Here is a 21,931-nt window from a genome sequence, read left to right on the forward strand (position 1 = left end):
GCTCCTTCCCCCGACGGGACAGAGAGCTCCTCCCCCCGACGGGACAGGGAGCTCCTCCCCCCGACGGGACAGGGAGCTCCTCCCCCCCGACGGGACAGGGAGCTCCTCCCCCGGACGGGACAGGGAGCTCCTCCCCCCCGACGGGACAGGGAGCTCCTCCCCCGCGACGGGACAGGGAGCTGCTCCCCCGCGACGGGACAGGGAGCTCCTTCCCCCGACGGGACAGAGAGCTCCTCCCCCCGACGGGACAGAGAGCTCCTTCCCCCGACGGGACAGAGAGCTCCTCCCCCCGACGGGACAGGGAGCTCCTCCCCCGGACGGGACAGGGAGCTGCTCCCCCGCGACGGGACAGGGAGCTGCTCCCCCGCGACGGGACAGGGAGCTCCTCCCCCCGACGGGACAGAGAGCTGCTCCCCTGCGACGGGACAGAGAGCTCCTCCCCCCGACGGGACAGAGAGCTCCTCCCCCGCGACGGGACAGGGAGCTGCTCCCCATGACAGGACAGAGAGCTCCTCCCCGCGACGGGACAGGGAGCTCCTCCCCCCGACGGGACAGGGAGCTCCTCCCCCCGACGGGACAGAGAGCTCCTCCCCCGCGACAGGACAGGGAGCTCCTCCCCCGGACGGGACAGAGCTCCTCCCCCCGACGGGACAGGGAGCTCCTCCCCCCGACGGGACAGAGAGCTGCTCCCCCGCGACGGGACAGAGAGCTCCTCCCCCCGACGGGACAGGGAGCTCCTCCCCCCGACGGGACAGAGAGCTCCTCCCCCCGACGGGACAGAGAGCTCCTCCCCACGACGGGACAGGGAGCTCCTCCCCGCGACGGGACAGAGCTCCTCCCCCCGACGGGACAGAGCTCCTCCCCCCGACGGGACAGGGAGCTCCTCCCCCGGACGGGACAGAGAGCTCCTCCCCCCGACGGGACAGGGAGCTCCTCCCCGCGACGGGACAGGGAGCTCCTCCCCCGGACGGGACAGGGAGCTCCTCCCCCGCGACGGGACAGGGAGCTCCTCCCCCGGACGGGACAGGGAGCTCCTCCCCCGGACGGGACAGGGAGCTGCTCCCCCGCGACGGGACAGGGAGCTCCTTCCCCCCGACGGGACAGGGAGCTGCTCCCCCGCGACGGGACAGGGAGCTCCTTCCCCCGACGGGACAGAGAGCTCCTCCCCCCGACGGGACAGAGATCTCCTTCCCCCGACGGGACAGAGAGCTCCTCCCCCCGACGGGACAGGGAGCTGCTCCCCCGCGACGGGACAGAGAGCTCCTCCCCACGACGGGACAGGGAGCTCCTCCCCGCGACGGGACAGAGCTCCTCCCCCCGACGGGACAGGGAGCTCCTCCCCATGACGGGACAGAGAGCTCCTCCCCCCGGACGGGACAGGGAGCTCCTCCCCGCGACGGGACAGAGCTCCTCCCCCCGACGGGACAGGGAGCTCCTCCCCATGACGGGACAGAGAGCTCCTCCCCCCGGACGGGACAGGGAGCTCCTCCCCGCGACGGGACAGAGAGCTCCTCCCCACGACGGGACAGGGAGCTCCTCCCCGCGACGGGACAGAGCTCCTCCCCCCGACGGGACAGGGAGCTCCTCCCCATGACGGGACAGAGAGCTCCTCCCCCCGGACGGGACAGGGAGCTCCTCCCCGCGACGGGACAGAGCTCCTCCCCCCGACGGGACAGGGAGCTCCTCCCCATGACGGGACAGAGAGCTCCTCCCCCCGGACGGGACAGGGAGCTCCTCCCCGCGACGGGACAGAGCTCCTCCCCCCGACGGGACAGGGAGCTCCTCCCCCCGACGGGACAGAGGTCCTCCCCCGCGACGGGACAGGGAGCTCCTCCCCCGGATGGGACAGGGAGCTCCTCCCCCGGACGGGACAGAGAGCTCCTCCCCCGGACGGGACAGGGAGCTCCTCCCCCCGACGGGACAGGGAGCTCCTCCCCCCGACGGGACAGAGCTCCTCCCCCCGACGGGACAGAGAGCTCCTCCCCCCGACGGGACAGGGAGCTCCTCCCCCGGACGGGACAGGGAGCTCCTCCCCCCGACGGGACAGGGAGCTCCTCCCCCGGACGGGACAGGGAGCTCCTCCCCCCGACGGGACAGGGAGCTCCTCCCCCCGACGGGACAGAGAGCTCCTCCCCCCGACGGGACAGAGAGCTCCTCCCCCCGACGGGACAGGGAGCTCCTCCCCCCGACGGGACAGGGAGCTCCTCCCCCCGACGGGACAGAGCTCCTCCCCCGCGACGGGACAGGGAGCTCCTCCCCCTGACGGGACAGAGAGCTCCTCCCCCCGACGGGACAGAGAGCTGCTCCCCCGCGACGGGACAGAGAGCTCTTCCCCGGAGACAGGACATAGAGCTCCTCCCCCCCAACGGGACAGAGCTCCCACCTGCTTCAAGCACGCCCCACCCTGGTGCCACCAAGTCACATGATTCTGAAACCCGCCACCTCTCTTCCCACGGCCTTTACCCCATCTAATCCTCACACAATCCATCTCACGGATGTAGAAACAGGCTCAGAGAGCAAGTACCCACGGTCACATTTCTACCCAGCAGTGCCGCCAGGGACTGAATCCAGGTCTGTGACCCCAAAGCCAACGAACTTAACCTCTGCCACTGAAACACATCCAGTTTTCCAGGGGAAGCAGAAATAGGCTTACAAGTACCTGCCCTGCCGTGGTCGGCTGGATGAGAGTGAGCATCTGAATAGTGTATTCGGAGGAGGCCGCCTTCATGGTGGAGTTAGTGACACTGCAGACTTCTGCTGCTCCACGAGTTTGCTCTCCCCTCCCCTGGGCCAGGGACCTGGGCTTGCTCAGACCAGCACTGTTTTTACAGAAGCATCTCTTTCTCATCGTCTGGTGTGGCCTCTGCATTACTTTTTAGAGACTACAGAACAGCCCAGCTCCCCACTGACAATCACAATGGCCATATTGGTTAGCACATACTTTCTTATTAGCAGAAAACAAATGACTACTTACCAAGTGCCCTCCAAAGAGGACTCTGCCATAAATTTTCATAAAACCCGAGTGCCTTCTGAAATGTCCATTGGCCTGCTCAGCAACTTAAAAGTGTAGCGGCTCAGAGGGTGAAGAATCTATTTGCAATGTGAGAAACCCAGGTTCAATCCCTGGGTCAGGAAGATCCCCTGGAGAAGGGAATGGCTACCCACTCCACTCTTCTTTGCTGGAGAATCCCACGGACAGAGGAGCCTGGCAGGCTACAGTCCATGGGGTCTCCAAGAGTTGGACACGACTGAGGGACTAATGCTGTCAGTGCTCAAATTGCCCTCTGAAATCACTGTGTGGACCTGCTTTGATGGCCCGTGTGCATATTCCCTCTTACATCACTTTAGGCCCCTAAAAGAAATCAATCGAGTGTCCCAGCCTATTTCTCTTGTGTACACCTCTGCCTGGGCGTGACTTCCCTGCACAATGCACAGTGACCTTGCTCCAGGGGCCCAAGGATCACCCTCTGAGGCGAAGACAGAGGTTGCCACTCTCCCCCACTTTTCCCCTAAGCCAAGGAGTCTGTGCGCGGCCGGGACGACAGGACTCTACGGCGCTTACCTGGGCAGTGAAGAAGGCTGGGGTGAGGGAGCCCGAGGGGAGGGCCGGGCTGTTAAGGGCGATGGAGCCGATGTCGGTGCCGGAGAGCACCAGTGGGGGCGCGGAGATTTCCAAGCCTTTGGGCTTTTTGGCCTTTGGGGGTAGCGATGGAGACCTGGTCTTGGAGCCCGACGACAGGTTCAAGGGCTCCAGGGAATCCGAGTCATGGCAGGCGGCCTCCAGGAAGAGGCTCCTGTGTTCGGAAGGGAGGGGCGAGTTGGGGGACAGCGACGGGGACCGCGACGAGGCGGGCGAGGCGGACGAGATGCTGGCGGCGTTCGGCAACATTAAGGAGGAGATCTTGGCGGACACGGACGAGGCCAGGAAGGCCTCCGAGGTGGAGGGCAGGGACACCACGGGCCGGCTGACGTGCTTATCGGTTTTGTTGGTCACAAACCTGATGACAGTCCTGACTTCTTCCGCGGGGGGGCTGTCTTCCAGCTGCTCCTCCAGCTTCTCCGTCTTGATGGCCTTGAGGGGCTCGGGCGGGTTCTGCAGGGAGTTGATGGTGAAGGACGAGTACAGGCCCGAGTGGATGTACTCATTGCGGCTGGCGCTCTTGAGGGCCGACAGGCCGTGTCTGTGCGCCTCGCGGCCCTCGGGGGGCGCCTTGCACTCGCTGTCCTGCAGCAAGAGGCTCTCCCGGCTGATCTCCACCGCGTGAGGGTCCATTTTCAGTATCTCCGGGAAAGAGACAAATTTGTACACAAACTTCTGCCCGATGACCTTCTTGATGATATTCTGCAAACACAAAAGCAGACATGGGAAAGAGTGCATCAGAGAAACCGGCTAAGAGGGTCATTCTTGGGGGGTATTTTGCAGGCAGGAGCATCACAGCCTTGATGACACATCTCAGCTACAGCGCACCGCACGGGGGACGGAGGGCGAGAGTGGAGGCATCTGAGCTGCCGGTGTGGCCTTTAGCAAACTGATGGTCATTTTGGGTTTCCGCGTCTGTGAAGTGTGGATTCTGCCATTTATTAAGTACTTACTATGTCATGGCATTGTTTCTGCAATGGCTCATAGAATCTGCCCCGCAATGCTAAGAGGAAGGGACTATTCAACTCCCGTTTTAAAATTTAGGGAAATAAGCTTAGAGCCTTTAAATACCCCACAGAGCCACATGGTAGGTAAGTGGTGGAGGCAGCATTTCCCCAACCATAATACAGTATTGTCTTACCGACCTCTGGGGCTTGGGAGAATTCAAAGAAATAATAATGGGAAAGCCTTCTATAAGCTGGAAAGCATTATAGAAATGTAAGTTATTATCACCAAACACCACAATGTTTTCTTAAATCATGTAGCCTTTTTTTCTTTTTTTTTTAATTTGCTGCCAAGAAAGCCGCTGGAGGAAAACACAAAGTGTCTACTTGGCTGTTTGGGACACTCACGCAGTATTTTAAGTTGATGTTATCTAATTCTAGCTCTTCAGTTTATGGCTCTCGTCCTTAAACATCAGGATGTAAATGAAAACCAATAATCTCTGCAAATTTTCCACCCCCCTCTTCGGGAGAATGGACTTCGTTTTAAAGGCTGTACTGTTCCTGAGGGTTATTAGATTGGAACATTAGCAAACACCAGATGCTTGCTGGTGGAGATACTCAAGGAAAACAAGGACAGTCTCCATCAAGCACAGAGAAGCGGCAGCGCCATCCTGTGGGAAAAGGACTTCCTTGTAAACTGTTCCCCCAAAATCTGGGTATGAAGGAGGGTAAAAAAAGAATCATTTTGGGGAGAAAAGCTTTAAAAGTAGCTCCTCTTGCACAGTTGGTGGAAACGTAAATTGATAACAGCCACTATGGAGATCAGTGGCCAAAGCACTAGAGCTTCAGCATCAGTCTTGCCAATGAATATTCAGGGTTGACTCTTCACCAAAACTTTGGCCACCTGACGTGAAGAGGTGACTCACTGGAAAAGGCCCTGATGCTGGGAAAGACTGAAGGCAAAAGGAGAAGGGGGCAGCAGAGGATGAGATGGTTGGATGGCATCACTGACTCAATGGACATGAGTTTGAGCAAACTCCAGGAGATGGTGGAGGACAGGGAAGCCTGGCATGCTGCAGTCCATGGGATTGCAAAGAGTTGGGCATGACTTAGTGACCGAACAACAACAAATGGAGAACAGAAACTAGGACTAAAACTACCATATGACCCAGCAGCCCCACTACTGGGCATATACCTGAGAAAACCACAATTCTAAAAGACACATGTACCCCAATGTTCATAGCAGCATTATTTACAACACCTAGCACATGGAAGCAACCTAAATGCCCACTGACAGATGCATGGATAAAGAACACACACACCCACACACACAGAGACAGAAATATTACTCAGCCAGGAAAAAGAACGAATTTGAGTCAGTTCTAGTGAGATGGATGAATCTAAAGCCTGTTATACAGAGTGAGGTAAGTCAGAAAGAGAAAAATTACTATATTAATGCATATATATGGAATCCAGAAAATTGTACTGATGAACCTATTTGCAGGGACAGAATGGGATGCAGATATAGAGAATGGACTTGTGGACAGAGTAGGGGAGGGACAGAGTGGGACGAATGGAGGAAGTAACAGACACATATATACTACCATGCGTGGAATAGATAACTGGTGGGAAGAAAAAGAAAACCAAAATGTAGCTCCCACTAAGCACCTGCTCTGTCCGGGGTATTATGCACAAGTGATCCCACATGATCTCACACGACCCACTTGCAGGCTGGCAGGTATCCTCCTATGACATGAGCTCAGAGACAGGAGCGATGGGCTCGGGAGCCACAAGGTTACTGACGCTAAAACCTAATCTTGTTCCCATGTCCACACACAGTTTCAGGGAAAAATTATTTCATATAAAGCTTTTTTAAATGAGATAAAATTGTCATAACATTAGTTTCAGGCGCACAGCATAACGAGTCAATGTTTGTATATATTGCCAAACGACCACCATGATAAGTCTGGTTCACATCAGTCAACACAGATTTTTTTTTTCCCTTGTGATGAGAACTTTTAAGATCTATCCTCTTAGCAACTTTCAAATATATGAAAGGAAATTTAATTAAATTCTGATGTTTCTCTTGTGATCAGTTTGTTGTACAAATATGTTTTTGCCTCCTCTCTTGTTACATTACAGCCCGCTAACTTGCCTTTGTCCTCCTTTAGATGGATCCTCAAATCCCAGAAGTGAATTTATCCAGTAGTAAGAAGGATGGGCATAATTACCAAGCCACTGAGATTTTCAAGGAGGAATTCCTCAGGGCAGGCTTCTAACGGAGAGACACATAAGGTTCCCAAGCAGCACCAGGAATCCCAATAACGCAAATCCCGGTGAAACTTGGCTCAGCACCAGCACACCGGAGGTTCAGACCTGAGTACATGAGATTCAAAGCTGGGCGGTTCCAGTGCCTGGGACCCTGGCCTGCTCCTATTGATTCCCTCTGACCTCTTTCTCACACTTCACTAGCAGAGCTAAAAAGCACCTTCAGAAACTTCAGAGAGATCTGATAAACCTAGAAGACCCCCTGGGCCTAATGGGCAGCATCTCTGCAGGTGACACACCAGGCCTGGGTCTACAACTCACCCAGGAGAAATCAGTTCCCAAGGAGGAAAGGGTTAAATAAGGGTGTCGTTAGTGCCACCTGACCCACAGATATGAAAAGCATCTAGCCTGGTGTGTTTCTCTGCTAGAATTCTAAGGTATTTTTGCTTCTCACTCATAATATTTTTCTCCCTGGGGCAAAACTTCATTTTATTCTCAGCCGGTTTGAACACTCATCTAAACTCAGTAAATTATTAGAGCCTAGATAATTACATAGAAGAAAAGAGAAACTGTATGGGCTGAATCCTTTCTTCTGGCGGGTCTTATAAATTCTTTAACAGAACCAACCTTTAATTTTATTATGGGTATTCAGAACATAATGTCTGAATGGGGATTACACTCACAAGCAAACCAAGAAGTCATTTGGGGCTGTAACAAACATGATAAACGTGGTTGGAAATTGAAAGGCAAACTCGGAGAGAGAGCTGGGCCTTGACGTGTTAAAAAAGAACGTAAGGGGCCTTCCTTGGTGGTCCAGTGGTTAAGAATCCGCCTGTTAATGCAGGAGACACAGGCTCAATCCCTAGTCTGGGAAGATCCCACACGTCGTGGGGCAACAAAACCCATGGGCCACGATCACTGCGCCTGTGTCCAGAGCCCACAAGCGGCAACTGCTGCGCCTCAGTCCAGGGCCTGTGAACCACCACGAGAGAAGCCGGCTCACTGCAGCTAGAGAAAGCCTGTGTGCGGCAACAAAGCCCCAGCACAGCCAGAAACTTTTTTTAATTAAACAAAGAAAGAACTCAAGGAGTAAGGAACAACCCACATGATGGCTAACTGAGAAATAAAAGAGTGGCGAGTCTTAAGACAGAGTGTCATCCAACCATGAAAATGAGTGAAGCGCTGTCACAGGGATGCACTTCAGACGAGTTCGGCTCAGTGAGAGAAGCCAGACACAAAGGCCACATGTTTCACGACGGGCTCTGCTTATATGAAATGTCCAGAATAGCCAAATCTATAGAGATAGAAATAGATGAGTCATCTCCTAAGGGATGACTTGGTGGGATGGAGGCACTCGGGGATGTTAGTTAAAAAATCAGGTTTTTGCAGGGGGTGGTGGGTAGTGAAAATGTTCTAAAGTTGATCATGGTGATGGATGTACATAGGCTGTACATAGGCTCAAAGGCATGACTGATATGCCTTAAACAGGTGAATTAGATAGTATGTGACTCATACTTCAATAAAGATTTTTTTTTTAAAAAATGAATCTTCCCCCCCCCCCAGCTTGACTGAGATATAACTGACGTAGAACTTTGTGTAAATTTAAGGTGTATAATGTGATGATTTGATACGCACACACACACACATATATATATAATCACAAAACATTTACCGCCATAAGGTTAGTTGACACATCCTTCACCCACATAATGACCATTTTGTTGTCATAAGCAGATTTAAGATCTCTCAGCAACTGTCATTATACATTACAGTACTGTTAACTCTAGTCAGCACGCTCTACATTAGATCCCCCAGATTTACTCGTCTCACTGCTAGAAATCGGTACCTGGTTCCCCAACCCAGCCCCTGGTAAACATCAAGCTACTCTGTGCTTTTCTTTGAGTTCAGCTTTTGTGGATTTCACATATAAGTGAGATCATTCAGTATTTGTCTTTCTCTGACTTATTTCACTTAGCATGATGCCCTCGAGGTCCATCTAGAACATAAGGAATTTGAAGAATTTTGGCATGCTTAAAGGGAAGATGGTGGGAACGTCTGATGGCTGGGTGGCAACTGCCGTGATCTGCTAATCCCCACTCTGAACAGAAAGACGGAGACACTGCACAGCCCACTGAAGTCAGCTGAAGCAGTCAGGGCCCTTCAGTAGCCGCTGCCTTGGTGAGGAGGACCAGCTGGACACCAGGAGGGCTTTCTGGGGAAAGGCGACACGGGGACAGGGACATGGAGATGATGACAGGAGCTGAGCAAAGGAGAAAGAAACAGTTTCTGGAGAGAACCAGGCTGGGTCTTGCTTCTCTAGAAACTAACAGGAAAGATGGATTCGATCTAGCTACCTGGACAATTTGAAACCTCTGCAAGGATAGAAGGCTTGGAAGAGACTGAGGCAGAAAGAGGGGAGGGTGGGATGTGTGAAGGAAGGCAGAACCTGCAGGCCAGCTCTTTAGGAACCCAGCTCCACACTGGAGATGTCTGCTCACAGGAGGAGAACCTGGAAGGAAAGCCCCCAACCACGATATTCGAGACCAGCGATCCAGGTGGGTGGGTAGACTGGGAGGAGGGGTGTGCCTGGCAGTTGAACTGACAGCCCCTTTGTACATGACTTCAGGGCAGACTCCAGGATGCTATCAGTGGCATGTGTGTTTGAAGATCTTTCTGTAAGTCTCCAAAGCAAAGCTTCCTTGCACGAGTTTAGCCTGGGAGGGGTTTGCTGAGAAAACACACAGTATAGGGAAATAACACTAGATAGTATTTGCTGACTATTAGGTGTCAGGCTGTGTACTAAGAACCTGACCACCCTCAAGTCATTGAATCCTCTGAAAAAGTGGAACTGTTATTACTCCCATTTTAGAGATGGGCAAACTGAGGCTCAGAGAATATAAATCATCCCCAATCACAAGCATGTACTTGGGCAATCAGACCCCAGAGCCCCTGGTCATAACAGAAGGTGTCACAAGACTTGGGTTAACTGACACAGCCCAGAACATGAGAGCACTTGGGTATGGGCTTTTATTATGAAAAATGATGAGAATATTTAGAAGTCTGTTTTTTCCACCCCTTCCTCCCAGGCTCACAAGTATTTGTTGCTGACGGTTGCCTGGTAACCCGACAAACGCTGTCTGTGTCCAGCTGGGCTGAGTGCCTCTCCCAAGCGTGGTTTCAGAGCGACAGTTGCACACATCTGCTTCCCTCCACATGTGGGGGACCAGCCTCCACTTGTAACTTCCCATCAAATGTGCATTCACAACCAAGGAGGGCTCCTGACTTGGCATTCTGCATGGTTACAGGCGGCAAGGACAGAACCAGCTTCAGCAAAGGGGAAGAGCGACATTCATCCAGTACACCCCAAGAGGCAGTTCCAGCAGAAGTAGAAGCTCAGGTCTCCAAACCACTCCCTCCATCGCCACTGCCCAGTGGGTGTTTTAAGACTGCAGGAGCCTACAGGGCAAGCAGTCATCTGGGTCAGCACCATGGTCTCCGTGTGCAAAGAAATCCTTCCAGGAGCACCAGCCACCCCTGGTCCTATGGAGCCTCCCTAGGTTACCTCACCCTAACAAGGCGGATATGCTGAGAGAGTGGGTCCCATTTCCATTTCCCTCAGCACTGCCTGCTGCCCCGACAGGTTCCGGGCTTACTTACACAAATAGGTGTGTCCGTGGGTGTGTTCAAATATGTACCTCATGCCCAATTCTGCCTGCTCTTCCCACTGAAGAAAGAGGAATGTGTGTAAATAATCCCCTAGAGTGGAGAACTCAGACATATGTTTATTAAGTTCCATAATTTTTTTTAAAAATTACATACAGGGTAATAAAGAGATGTTTGTGGAATTGAATTTACCTTCTTTATTTTGATGTTATGAAGGATGATATTAAGTTCATTACACATTTATTGAATGAATGACTCTCACTATGGATAGAACAAACCCAGGCAGGAAGCCGGAGGCTTCACCCCATGACAAACACAATTTTCTGTAGCTAATCCCCAGGCTGGTTAAAGCTCCATATGAAGCATCGCATATATGTATTGGCATGTGCTTTTTTGCTGACATTTTTTTATTGGAAAACTCCCAGACACTGGGAGCTATATGCAAGGCCCCACAACCTCATGCCTTCAGTGAGAGTTGCTGTTGAGTCACTAAGTCATGTCTGACTCTGTGACCCATGGACTGTAGCCTGCCAGGCTCCTCTGTACATGGGAGTTCCCGGGCAAGAATACTAGAGTGGGTTGCCATTTCCAGGGGATCTTCCCAGACCAGGGACTGACCCCGAGTCTCCTGCATTGGCAGGCGGATTCTTTACCACTGAGCTACCCGGTGAGAGCTTACTAAACTGTAGTTCTACTTATCTAAGTCCCCAGCAAATACCTGTTGCGAGTGTGGGCTCTGGCCTAGCACCCCGGTTCTGACACAGGGTCATGCGAGGGGCTCTCCGGCGCTCAGACTTCTTACCCAGCTCGCATTCCTTTCCAGCACTGCCCTTCCCCTGGGAGGGCCCAGTCCAGCTCTGAGCTCCCCATCAGCAGGGCCGCAGCTCTCTTGTGCCTCTACCATTTCAGGGTTCCCAGGGACTGCAGGACCCCTGCCCCCTGATTTCACAATTTTCCTATCTTGTTCACAACACAGAGAAATGTCTGAGACTCATAACTGTCCTTTTCTGAACCCAACACCGACAGCAGGGCTACAGAGGACAGGGTGGCGGATCTTTCCATAAATTCTTGACCTTATCGCGAGCGCTGCCCCTGGGATGACAAAGAGCATTCCAGAGTCTCGGCCTGAGGTCAAACGCTACCCTTCTCTCTTATCAGCCGTGCGCCTCAGCTTCCACATCTATAAAATGGGGACCAACCTACCACCCACCTTATGGGACTGAATGTGTAATCCACATAAACCTTGTGGAACACGCACATGATAAGCCCACAATATATACCGGCTCTCACTGTTTTGATTTTTACACTCCCATTGAAGCAAAACAAAATGAAAAATCCACCCTCTATCTGCTTTAATAACAACTGAAGCATCAAAATTAAACATCTTAGAAGGCTGTGCTTATTCCCACAGGTCTGGGCGACAGGTGGATCATCTGGCAGACAGAAACCCACCTAGTTTACATATCTTGACCAAGGAAGAGAAGCAGGAAGTTCTCTTTAGTTGGGTTCAGACAAAGAGGAAACTCTAGGCTTCAGTCCATCATGCCTCGAGTGGCCAGCACCTGACGTCCACTGTGAATAAACCTCACACCCGCCCCTTGCTTCAGGTCTGGGGCGCGGGGGGTGAAGGGCAGAGGATGGGAAAGGTTGAGGAGCCCATGTCCTGTCAGAAGGCCCCTCAGCTTTGGCAGAGATGCCGCATACCCAGCCTGACAACTGGTGCCAGCACTAACCCGGCCCATCTGCCCGTTCGCTGCTGCCTCTCGGAGCAGGAAAGACACTGCCCAGGCAGGAGGGACAGCCCGGCTCCACAGCACCCCCGAGGCTTCGGCCCCTGGGGAGGATGATGCGAGCAACTGGCCCTGAGTACCTGACAACGAGATCCCGGGGTCGGGAAATGGGAAGGATTTATTTGGGGGACATCTGTCTGGCTGGGCTAGATATCCTCCATGAAAGGAACCGCTGGCCAGAAAGGGCAAATGAAAGCATCAAAGTGTTTCCAGGAACAAACCACATGTTCCACTGCCTTGCAAGACGGGCACGGTGGTCCCATTTTAAAGATGCAGAAGTCAAGGCTCTTGGTTGGAAGTGAGGTTATACCCAATTTCCCAATCCACAGGGGTAGGTTAAATACTGGGTGGGGGAATTTCCCTGGTGGTCCAGGGGCTAAGACTGTGCTCCCAATGCAGGGGGCCTGGACTGGATCTCTGGTTGTGAATTCAGCTCGGAGCCCCGGATCCCCGATCAGGGAACCAAGACTAGGGGCAGTCAAATAAATAAAATTTTAAATCCTCTTTTAAAAATGTACTGGGTGGACCTTGTAATGGAATCTCCCAGGGCTCTTTCAGGGGACAATACATCATTAGCATTTTCCCATGTCTTTAAATTAACAGTCACGTCCAACTCTTTGCAACCCCATGGACTGTAGCCTGCCAGGCTCCTCTGTCCATGGAATTCTCCAGGCAAGAATACTGGAGTGGATACATGGCCCCATCTCTAGGGGATCTTCCCAACCCAGGGATCGAACACAGGTCTCCTGCATTGTGGATTCTTTATCGCCTGGGCCACCAGGGAAGCCCCTTTAAAATAAAATTAGGGTAAAAAAGCAGCCGGCCTGAAATGCTTCCATTATTTTAACCAAAATAATTATATATACACTCATATATACATATAAAAGAAAAATTAATCTTGGAAGATGTATAATAAAATTTGACAGAAGTAGGATTACCACTGATTTGTAATTTTTTAGTCTGCGTTTTCACATTAAAAGAATTATGTTTCCTATGTATTGCTTGTCAAACTCAGAGAAAGAATCAGGCTCTAAAAACCTCAGGTGCCCAGGATGACGCAGCTTGTGACTAGAGGAGCTGCAGCTCAACCAGCTTCTGTCCAGAGCCCAGACGAAGACTCCTCTGTCCCACCAGCACCCCCTCTCCCAGAGAGCAGCTGAAAGGCTGCTACTCAAGTCAGCCTGCCAGGACCACTGGCTCTGCGTTGCAGAGAAGCCTCGGGACAACTGCGGCGAACCCGGGAAAACCAGCCCCTTGCTCAGGAAGCCAGGGCCTGGCTAACGCCTCCCGAGGCTGGCCGGCCCTTCCGAGGCTGATGTGCAACTCCAGATGGAGCTGCCCTGCCCACCCTCAGGGTAGAGGAGGTGCGTGCTTTGAGGGGACACCTGGCAGGAGGCACTGGGGACCCAGCGGTCCCACCACAGCAGGATGGACCCCAGAGGCCCACATTGCAGGCAGTTCTTTACTGTCTGAGCCACCACAGACGCGAACCCCCACGAGTGATGGGAAAACCACAGGAAGCTGGTGTCCACAGACACGGCCTGGCTGTGCCCCCTGAGTAGCAAAAGGGCTCAGAGAGGACGGAGAGCACCCGACAGCTCCCGGATCCAGGGGCCCGGGTAGAGGTGCTCCCGCAAGGAGACAGGCCCAGAGCCTGGACGGGCCAGATGCGAAGTGCGGCCAGCACAGGGCGAACTGCCCCGGGGTTCCAGTCCCAGCTTCACTACCTGCCATGACCTTGGAAAGGTACTGAAACTCTGCCGGCTTCAGTTTGCTCACCTCAATTCAATGAACTGGAACACGTTTAATATAAAGTGTTGATATCCTCAGAGCAACATTTTTACATGAATTTAGGAAAATGAATTTTAGACAATCTTCAAAACAAAAGAACAGTGGTATCTTTGAAAATCATACAAACGAATTCAAGATGTCACAAGAAGATGTATTAGATAGCTGCTTTTCCCAACTAGATGTCTAGTTCATTCCTAAAAGAGAAATAAAATTATCTCACAGCGCAGTTTGTTCTAAAAGGCCAATGTATGTCAGTGCCTCACTCGGAGAAGTCTTTAGAGCATGAGCTCTAACCCGGTGGAATTTCGCCCAGCAAGCAATGATCTAATTGAATAGCATCCTCATTATATCACACTGTCTTCTCATTTTATTCTGCCTTCAAGTAGTCAAAATTCCTTATATGGGTACTTTGGCATGCAGTCACAGAAGGCTTACACAGTGACTCATGTGGCCCTCGAACATTCTGAAACCCATTTCACAGATAAGGAATCTGGGGCTCGGAGCTGAGTACACAACCCAGTAAGCAGCAAAGGGGAGTCTCCAGGCCCCCGGCTTTGCAGCCAACACCCGGGCTTCAGCTCCTCATCTTGGGTTTCCATCCAGACCGTGGTCTGACTCACTCCTTCCCGACACAGAAACTGACTGTCCTCTCTCCAAAATCAGAACAAGTACTCACTGTAGAAGTCATGCTCCAAGCTCCTCCTCCATCACAAGCAAACACGAAGACGCGTTTGTATAAAAAGCTCCTTGCTCGGCTCTGAGCAATGGCAAAGGAAGGGAACCTAGCTCCATTCTCATCCTCGGAGCATCTGACAGCTACTCGGACGGCCGTGGCAGCCCCTGCCTTCTCTCGCCCCACCACCTGGACCCGAGGAGACACAGTGGTTGACCAGCCATACTGGGCTCTGCTGGGAACCTGTTATGGGCAGGCTCACCGCACACCGTCTGCCCTAGGGCAGCTATGAAAGGGCCCCTGAGACCCAACCCATAAGTCTGAACTGCCTGCCCTGGAGCAGTCCTCCCCCTCGCTCATGAGGTGAACAGAGCTTCCATAAAGTCCACATCCACTCAGAACCTCGGGATGAGGCCTTATCTGGATGGAGGGTCTTTCACATGTAATCAGCTAAGGACATCAGGATGGGATCGTCCTGGAGTTACGTGAGCACTGAATTCAGTGACCGACGTCCCATGAGGAAAGGAAAGCTCCAGAGACACACATAAGGAGGAAGACCATGGGAAGGCAGGGGTGAGGCTTGGAGGATGCAGCTACAGGTTAGGAAGCAAGGATTTCCAGGGGCCCCAGAAGCTGGAAACAGCAAGGAAGGAGGTTCCCCAAAGGCCTTCGGAGGGAGCGTGGTCCTGCTGACAACTCGACTCCACAACTTGTAGGGAATACGCTTCTATTGTTTTGAGCCACCAACTTGTGTGTTAATTTGTCACAGCAGCCCAAGGAAACATCCTCTTCCTTCTTAATGTCTGTCCAGCAGGGTGGCGAGGCATGGTTCCTTTCTGAGAGCTCGGCCGGCCTGTGGGCCACCATGGGGCCGAGGGCACCCGGGCGGGTGCGGCCTGGGCCGCCCTGGGTGCAGTGTGGACGCCCGGAGTGCACAGCCTGCACACAACGCGCACACAGTCGCCCCCACTTGCAACTTCTAAGAATAACGCGCTGCCAATAAAGGGCTCCAACCCTGTCTCGGAGTTGACTGACTCCCGGGGGAGGTTTCCATGTGGTTTGGGATGAGATCTCTTTACTCTCTGGCACTGCTAAGCCGCCGGGCAAACCGCCCTTCCAAACCCTCCTGGCACTGCAGCTCAAGAAACTCTTGCTGCCCCACTGGGGGCGGGGGCAGACCTCGTGGCATTAAGGGCATCCTCCCACCCCCCGGGCTCACAGCTTCTTCCCATTGGGCAGGAGTCTTGTCTCCCACTGTCTCCCTTTCAACACTCAAGGGTAGTTTTATTAAAAGGTCTCTGGAGTGTTAATAAAATAGAATGCAGAACTGCTCCCCTCTTTGCCCCGTGGGTGGGGGAGCTGTTGGCAGCGACCTCACTTCGAGCAGCCGCTGCCAGCACTGGCAGGTGGCTGGAGGGGGCGGGGGTCGGGGACCACAGGTGGTCTGAGAGCATGTTCTCGTCTCATTCTGGCTTTGCCACTGATTTTCCTGGAACTTCGCTTCCCCTCTCGGGTCTTCACGTGGTAAATGAGGGGCAGGCAGGGTGGGAGGGGATGTCAGGTCCCTTCCAACACTGACATTCCAAGAGGGTGGATTTCCCCTGATGCGCCTCTCGTCTCGGTGCCGGCTCATCGTTCCCTCCATCCTGCGTTCCTGCGGTCCCAGCTCCCAAGTGGCTCTGGTAGAAGAACCCGCTTGCCAGCACAGAAGATGTGGGTTCAATCCCTGGGTCGGGAAGATCCCCTGGAGGAGGAAACGGCAACCCACTCCAGCGTTCTTGCCTGGAGAATCCCACGGACAGGGTAGCCTGGTGGGCTCCAGTCCATGGGGTCGCACAGTCAGATAGGACTGGCAGAGCACTAAGGCAGGCCAGCTCCCAGGCAGTGAGGCAGGAGCGCAGTGCAGAGGAGGCATCGCCCAGCGTGCAGTCAGTGGGAGGAGGTGACCGAATAGGAGCTGGAGGACGACCCGGCCCGGCGGGAGAGGCAGAGGGCGAGTCCAGGTGCATGTGAGGTTTGGAAGAGGGCCTGGGGCTGGGGCGGGGCAGCAGGGCAGTCGGGCTGGGGCCAGATGGAGTAGAGAGCTTGGAACCCTTCTTGGAGGCCGCAGGGCACCGGGCAGGTGCACGAGCAGAGGGGTGCCATGCTCTGATCTGGCCTTTTTTAACAGGTAAGCTTTTTGTTTTTAGTGTTTGTGCCAGGTGGCATGTGGGATCTTAGTTCCCTGACTGGGGATCGAACCCACGCCCCCTGCATTGGCAGTGTGGGGTCTGGACCACCAGGGAAGTCCCCGACCTGGCATTCTTTAGGAAGCATCACCTGGACACACAGGAAGGGCAGGGTGTTCTGGGGTGTCCAGAACCACCACCTCATGTTTTCAGCAGGCTCGGAGGACACGGCCAGCAGTTCTTCCATTGTCATTTCAAACAACAAACCCTGGAGGCGATGCCCTTCTCCCTGCCTGCCCTGGGGCAGTCATCAACAACATTAGGAATACCTACCAGATTCAAGCTTGAGTTCTTGGCCCTGCAGCTGTGTGACCCTCCAGCTTTATAGTCCTGAGCATGGGCCTTGGGGTTGAGACACCTAAGTAGAAAGCTCTGCCGCTCACCAGTCATCTCATCTTGAATCTGTTACTTACCCTCTCTGAGACTCAGTATCCCCATCTCTAAAATGGGTCCGACACAGCCGACACAGCTGATGGGCATTTCACATGCAGGGAAATGAGTTTCTAAACAGGGCCGAGCTCGAAACAGAGGCTCCATACATGGGAGCATTCCCTGTTTCTGTCACAAATGTGGGGTAGGAACTGAGATAAACTGTTGCCGGAGCCCAAAGGAGATGGGAAGGAGGCGGTTCAGGGGAGCAGCTGGGCTCGGTGGGTGGGTGGTGGGCGGTGAGATGTGAGCACTAGGGGTTTTGTCAGTTTATCTCCACAACCACTCAATTTTCCTGCCACGAGAAGCCCAGAAAGGAAGGCTCATGCCGGCAAGCTGGTGTGGGCTTGGGCAACGGCCTGACGTCAGCGGACTTGGCCAGGCTGCCGAGCGCCGCAGCCTCGTCAGCACGGTGCTGAAGTGACTCCCGAGACTCTGGGTGTTTCTTAGCAACGGCCCTATTTGGGGGAACATTGAGTGCCAAAGGGGAAGCTGGCCTGGAAGTCTGTGCAAGACAGGCGGCACCCCTAATCAACCCTCAGGGTCCCCCCGGCAGGCTGGCTCCCTCACGCCAGCGGCTCCCTCCCGGGGCAACGGGGGCCAGGCTGGAAGCCTGCCACGAGGCCATCAGCTACCTCGCAGGTTTCCGGGCAGCGTCCCAGCCCGAAAGCTTGCAGAGAGGGCCCGGGTCATCCCCGTGGCCCCCAGGCAAAGCCCCGTGGCCATCTGTTGTACTTGTAACCATCCAAGCGGCTGACGGGACATGAAAAAAAGACACCCAACAAAACACGCCCGGCCCTCAATACTCGGACCCAGGGCTGAGCACAGGACCGTCTGAAACAGAAAACACCCCCGAACAGAGTCCAAGATAGATGGGTCTTCTGTGAAATTTCACAACCCACGAAGGTGTTCTAGAAAGTTCCAGGACACAAATGCTCGCCGGACTTTTGTTCTTTCTCCACTCTGACAGACAACACATCACATAATCTTCACAAAATTTATTTGGAGGAATTAAAGAATTCCACCCGGGCCAGGCTTCTTGGTGCAGGCAGTTGGGTTTAGATATGTATTATTAATACAAACACTTTCCTGTCGTGATTGCACACCCAATTTAAAATGAATTATCCAATTAAGTTAAGAAGGTGATGCATTCTGCTTCCAGGAATATGTTGCCAGTGACTCTGTCTTGACTGTTCTCCCCTAAAAACCCTTCCAATTAAGTTAAGACCGTTCGGTACATCGTGAGGCTAAGCCGGGAGGTTGCTGTGGAGACAGGAGGAGTTTTCATCATATCACTATTTCAATCTCCTGATGAGAAGGGAGCTGGCAGAGCTCTCAGCCTCCCCCTGGGATGAGTGTTCACTGCCAACAACAACAGGACAAAAAGCTCTGCTGGACAGAAAAGGATGAAAGATCGTGTAAGCTTCCAGATCTCCTTCTGCAGCTACACACAGAGTCATGGCTTGGGCTTCCTCGAGCAGAAGCCAGTTGGCGGGTGCATGCAAGAGGCAGACGCCACCCTGTCCCTTCTCTCCCCCTCGCTCTTGGTCAGTTCTAGAGGGGGGCATGCAGATCTGATGCGAAAGGTGTGACGGCGCCAGCTCAGCCAGCAGACGGCAATCGACTGGTACCAGTTAGCCACAAAGATCGGGGCTGTGGGGTCGGACTGAGACAGCACCGATGTCATGAAGAGTCAGAGGAAACACGGATGTTTATTTCTAAAATGCAAGCCTGACCCTGGCGCTCTCTCACTGACAGCCCTGTACTGGCTCTCCGCTGCCCTCGCTCACTCTTGCCGTCTCATCCCTTCCTCCTTCCCTAAGTAAACGCTCAGACTCTTCCACACCGCCTTTGCACGTGCTGGTCCTTTCCTCAGCATATCCCTCCCTTCCTTTTGTCAGTCTGGTAAATGTGTGCTTACTCTTCCAGACCTGGGTCAGATGTCTGGAGCCCTGGCAGCTTTTTTTAAAGAAAGGCATCCTGTCTTTACAGGCTCCCCTGGTGGTTCAGATGGTAAAGAACTGCCTGCAGCGCAGGAGACCTGGGTTCAGTCCCTGGGTTGGGAAGATCCCCTGGGGAAGGGCATGGCAACCCATTCCAGTGTTCTTGCCCGGAGAATTCCAAGGAGAGAGGAGCTTGTGGGTTATAGTGCATGGGGTCTCTAAGAGTTGGACGTGACTAACACTTCACTGCAAGGGAGACGCCAGAATCACGGCCAAGTCAGCGCTTTGCTATCATAACTGGTTTTCGTGTTTGTCTCCCTGAGCAGCTGCTAAACCACTCAAGGGCAGGGAGTAAGTTTTCAAAGGAATGGCCTAACCACAGAAGAAAAGGCAGAGAGGACAGAAAGCGGCCATACCAACTAGAGAAGGATGTACAGGCATCTCTCAGAGATAGCACAGGCTTGGTTCCCCAGATCCCCGCCAATAAAGTGACCATCACACTAAGGCAACTATCACAATAAAGTGAGAGATTTTTTTCATTTCACAGTCCGCATAAAAGCTATATTTATGCTATACTGTAGTCTCTTAAGTGTACAACAGCATTATATCTGGAAAAACAACACTTATATACCTTTAAAATACTTTATTGATTAAGACAAATGCTAACCATCATCTGAGCAAGTCAATCTTTTTGAAATAGTGACATCAAAGATCACTGATCACAGATCACTATGACAAATGTAATACTAATAAAAACGCCTGAAACACCATGAGAATTACCAGACTCATTCAACACAGGGTTGCCACAAACTTTCAATTCGTAAAGAAGTGCAGTTTCTGCAAAGTGCAATAAAACGAGGTATGCCTGTATAATTAGAAACCACACAGAAGCTGTTCATGAAGTGAGTAAATGCTGTGAATCCCAGGGGCCCCCCATGCCCCTCACACTTAGGCCCACGGGCGCCGGCAGTGCTCAGGGCCAGAGACACGTGAGTTCTGGGTGCAGACACTTCTCTTCCCCACCCCAGGACAAGAGATTTTAAAACCAAGTCTGCCTGATGTTATTAAGAGTTGCCAAACTATTTAATAAATAAAATCTCTGTGAGAAATCCTTACGTCTACATCAGGCTGTAGAAGTACCTTCTGGAAGACTCAGTTTAAACCTAAGAAGAGAAAAAACCCTACCCCCAAAATGTAAGCCATCAGAACTACAGGTGCAATGAACCAGTCCACCTCTGAGGCTCACAGCAAGACAGCAAAACAAGCTGTCTGGTAGGAGATGACAGTGAAATGCCCAGGCATGCACTGAGCATCCCGTCTAGGCATCTGTCCTCTCTGGGTTCTGCCCTTCATGGGCTCAGACACAGGTATCCTCTCATGACCTGCGTGTTTCCAACCTGGGACTCAGGGCATTAAGTCACTTCTTGAACAGCTGCTGCTGTTAAGTCACTTCAGTCGTGTCCCACCAGACTCCCCCATCCCTGGGATTCTCCAGGCAAGAACACTGGAGTGGGTTGCCACTACCTTCTCCGAGGCATGAAAGTGAAAAGTGAAAGTGAAGTCGCTCGGTCGTGTCCAACTCTTAGCGACCCCACGGACTGCAGCCCACCAGGCTCCTCTGTCCATGGGATTTTCCAGGCAAGAGCACTGGAGTGGGGTGCCATTGCCTTCTCCATGAACAGCTTCTGGGTGGTTCTAATTATATAGGCATACCTTCTTTTACTGCGCTTTGTAGATACTGTGTTTTTTTGCAAACCCAGGCTTGGGGTCACTGGGGCCAGCAGGTTTTTCTTCTAATCTGTGCCTTGTATTAAAGTCCTCTGCTCTTTCAGGGCATGGAACCCCCGAATTTCCAGAGACTCTGAAAGCCTCTAAGGCGGGGCTCATCTTCACGGCCTTTGTTCCAACCTGGGGACCCAGCACAGCGCCCGGTCCATGGTGAACACACTGCGACCCTCCGTTCACAGCCTAGTTTCACACCTGCAGCTGAATCGAGCTGCTGTACATGTCACAGGAACAACGATCCTTTAGGATTCGCTGAATCAAACCACAATCTCCAAAGCTCTCCTTTGGTGCGTAATTGTGAAAATCTTAAGGCAAGCCCAGGAGTGTGAGAAATCATCTACATCATATGGGTTGAAGTGTGCTCCCCAAAAGCGTAGGGGAAAGCCTAGTCACAGGACCTGTGGATGTGACTTCACAGAGGTGAGCGAGTTAAGATGTGGTACTGAGAGTGGACTCTAATTCAGTACACTTCGTGTCCTTTTAAGAGGGGAATCTGGACACGGGGAGCGATGCCATGAGATGACAGAGGCAGAGACCGGAGCTACAAGATGAGGAATGCCAAGGACTGGCGACCACTGCCCGGAGCTCAGGAGAGGTGAGGAAGGATTCCACCCAAGTCTCAGAAGGAATATGGTCCTGCTGACACTCTGACTTCAGCTTCTAGCCCCCAGAAATGCAGAACAAATATCTGCAGTTTACAGCCCCCCACTTAGTGGCAAATTGTTACTGTAGCTCTAGATAATTCACACAATAACCGGAAGGCAGAAACTTTTTTCT

At 53.0% G+C, this 21,931-nt stretch overlaps 1 protein-coding gene across 2 annotated transcripts in view; it reads right to left on the reverse strand.

The window, feature by feature from the left end:
- The window catches only part of ELK3 (ETS transcription factor ELK3), a 71,402-nt gene that overhangs the window by 15,626 nt on the left and 33,845 nt on the right, over window positions 1-21,931 (reverse strand). For both annotated transcript variants that reach the window (XM_070454146.1, XM_070454145.1), the window contains exon 3: window positions 3,563-4,342. In XM_070454146.1, the coding sequence (XP_070310247.1) occupies window positions 3,563-4,342 (780 nt within the window). The remainder of the gene's footprint in view (window positions 1-3,562; window positions 4,343-21,931) is intronic.

Source organism: Odocoileus virginianus, chromosome 23 (assembly GCF_023699985.2).
Source record: "Odocoileus virginianus isolate 20LAN1187 ecotype Illinois chromosome 23, Ovbor_1.2, whole genome shotgun sequence".
Classification (NCBI taxonomy): Eukaryota; Metazoa; Chordata; class Mammalia; order Artiodactyla; family Cervidae; genus Odocoileus; species Odocoileus virginianus.